At 73.3% G+C, this 1,411-nt stretch overlaps 2 protein-coding genes across 2 annotated transcripts in view; one reads left to right on the forward strand and one right to left on the reverse strand.

The window, feature by feature from the left end:
• The first annotated feature begins 190 nt into the window (after positions 1 to 190).
• On the forward strand, positions 191 to 1,047 carry LOC122167349 (formin-like protein 1). The gene is given in 3 exon segments (XM_042831840.1): positions 191 to 447; positions 529 to 651; positions 653 to 1,047. Coding segments are annotated over 3 exon segments (474 nt in total). The 5' UTR covers positions 191 to 321; the 3' UTR covers positions 878 to 1,047.
• Positions 946 to 1,411, reverse strand: part of MARS1 (methionyl-tRNA synthetase 1) — a 7,346-nt gene continuing 6,880 nt past the window's right edge. The window contains exons 20-21 of the mRNA XM_042831839.1: positions 1,199 to 1,297; positions 946 to 1,120 (exon numbers count right to left, since the gene is read on the reverse strand). Of these exons, the coding sequence (XP_042687773.1) occupies positions 998 to 1,120; positions 1,199 to 1,297 (222 nt within the window). The 3' untranslated portion in view covers positions 946 to 997. The remainder of the gene's footprint in view (positions 1,121 to 1,198; positions 1,298 to 1,411) is intronic.

The following is a 1,411-nucleotide window of genomic DNA, read 5'->3' on the forward strand; positions in this document are numbered from 1 at the left end:
GGGAGGGGCTCCAAAGGGGTGCGGTCTTGGGGGGGCTTCCGGGGTGGGAGGCTCCGGGGGAGAGGGAGGCGCCCGGGGTTGGATTCCCGCTGGGCTCTCGGGGGAGGAGGGGGGCGCCGGGACCCCCCCGCTCTGTGCCGCGGATGGGGACCCGCTCGGCTCGTGTGACCCCGCTCTGCCCCGCAGGCATCCAGAAGGAAGAGCGTCCTCGTAGGGCAGCACACGTGAGAGCTGCGGGTAGCGGGGGGGGCACAGCTCCGTTCTGCTTCAACCCCCCCCTCCGTCGCTGCGTCCCAACATCCCCGGGATTCCCGTTGACCGATGGCGGCCGCCGGGGAGCCGCCCTCCGACGAGCCGCCCGCGTGGTTCCTGGAGCTGCAGGAGCTGCAGGAGCTGCTGATGGCAGCGGAGCCCCTCGAGCCCCCCGCCCCCGGGGGGGCGCAGCAGGTGAGCAGCGCGGGGCCCGCCGGGAACGGGGCGAGCGGACGGACGGAGCCCCGTCACCACTTCCCCCGTGCGTCCCCGCAGGAAGAAGAACCGGCCCCGCTCTGGGCTGCGGGGGACCCGGCGCGCCGCGAGCCGGACGAGACGCTGAGCGCCGAGCTGCTGCAGCTCCTGGGAGCGGACGGCGCGATCGGCGCGGCTCCCGAGCCCCCCCCACCCCCCCGGAAACCCCCCCGGAGAGGCGGAAGGGCGGCCCGTGGGGCGCGGGGCGAAACGGAAGCGCGCGGTGGGGGAGCAGCAGAGCGAGCAGCGGCTGCGGCAGCTGAGCGCCCACAACGAGCGGCTCCGGGCTGAGGTCGGGCGGCTGAGCGCCGAGGTGCAGCGCATGCGGGCGGCCCTCATCGAGCGCGTCCTCAGCCTGCGCCGCGCTTAGGGGGCGGATGGGGCGGCCCGGCCCTTGGGGGGCAGCGCCACGGCACGGACCGAGGGCTTCAGCACCGCTGTACGGCATCTGTGTTTTATTACACGCGTGGCACGGCGCCGTCCCGCTCTGTTATTTCTTCCCCGCGTTCTGAGCCAGCGCCAGCTCCCGTTTCAGTGCCAGCAGTTTGCCCACCTCGCCGTCGATGCGCGCTCTGTCCGCCCCGCTCGCCTTCAGCTGCCGCACGCAGTCGCCCTGGGCAAGAGAGGGGTGAGTGGGGAGGGGGGTGTTTTGGGGGGCGGTGGGGCTGCTTGTCGCCCCCCCCGCGCTCACCTGCTGGGCCACCTGCTCCGTCAGCTCCTGGATGCGGCTGGGGTCGGTGGGAGCCGCGCCTGGCGCTGAGGGGGGGTCTGACTGCTGGGGGGGTTTTGCCTGAGGAATGGGAGAGAGAAAGAGAAAGATGGGGCTGCGTCCCGTGCTGCATGATGAGGATGGAGCCGTGGTGGATGAGCAGTGCTGGGGGAACCCGGGGCTGGAGGGGGAGAA

The sequence above is a fragment of the Centrocercus urophasianus genome, unplaced genomic scaffold, assembly GCF_019232065.1.
Source record: "Centrocercus urophasianus isolate 14NV4802_14NV808 unplaced genomic scaffold, USGS_Curo_1.0 seq_368, whole genome shotgun sequence".
In the NCBI taxonomy this organism is placed as follows: domain Eukaryota; kingdom Metazoa; phylum Chordata; class Aves; order Galliformes; family Phasianidae; genus Centrocercus; species Centrocercus urophasianus.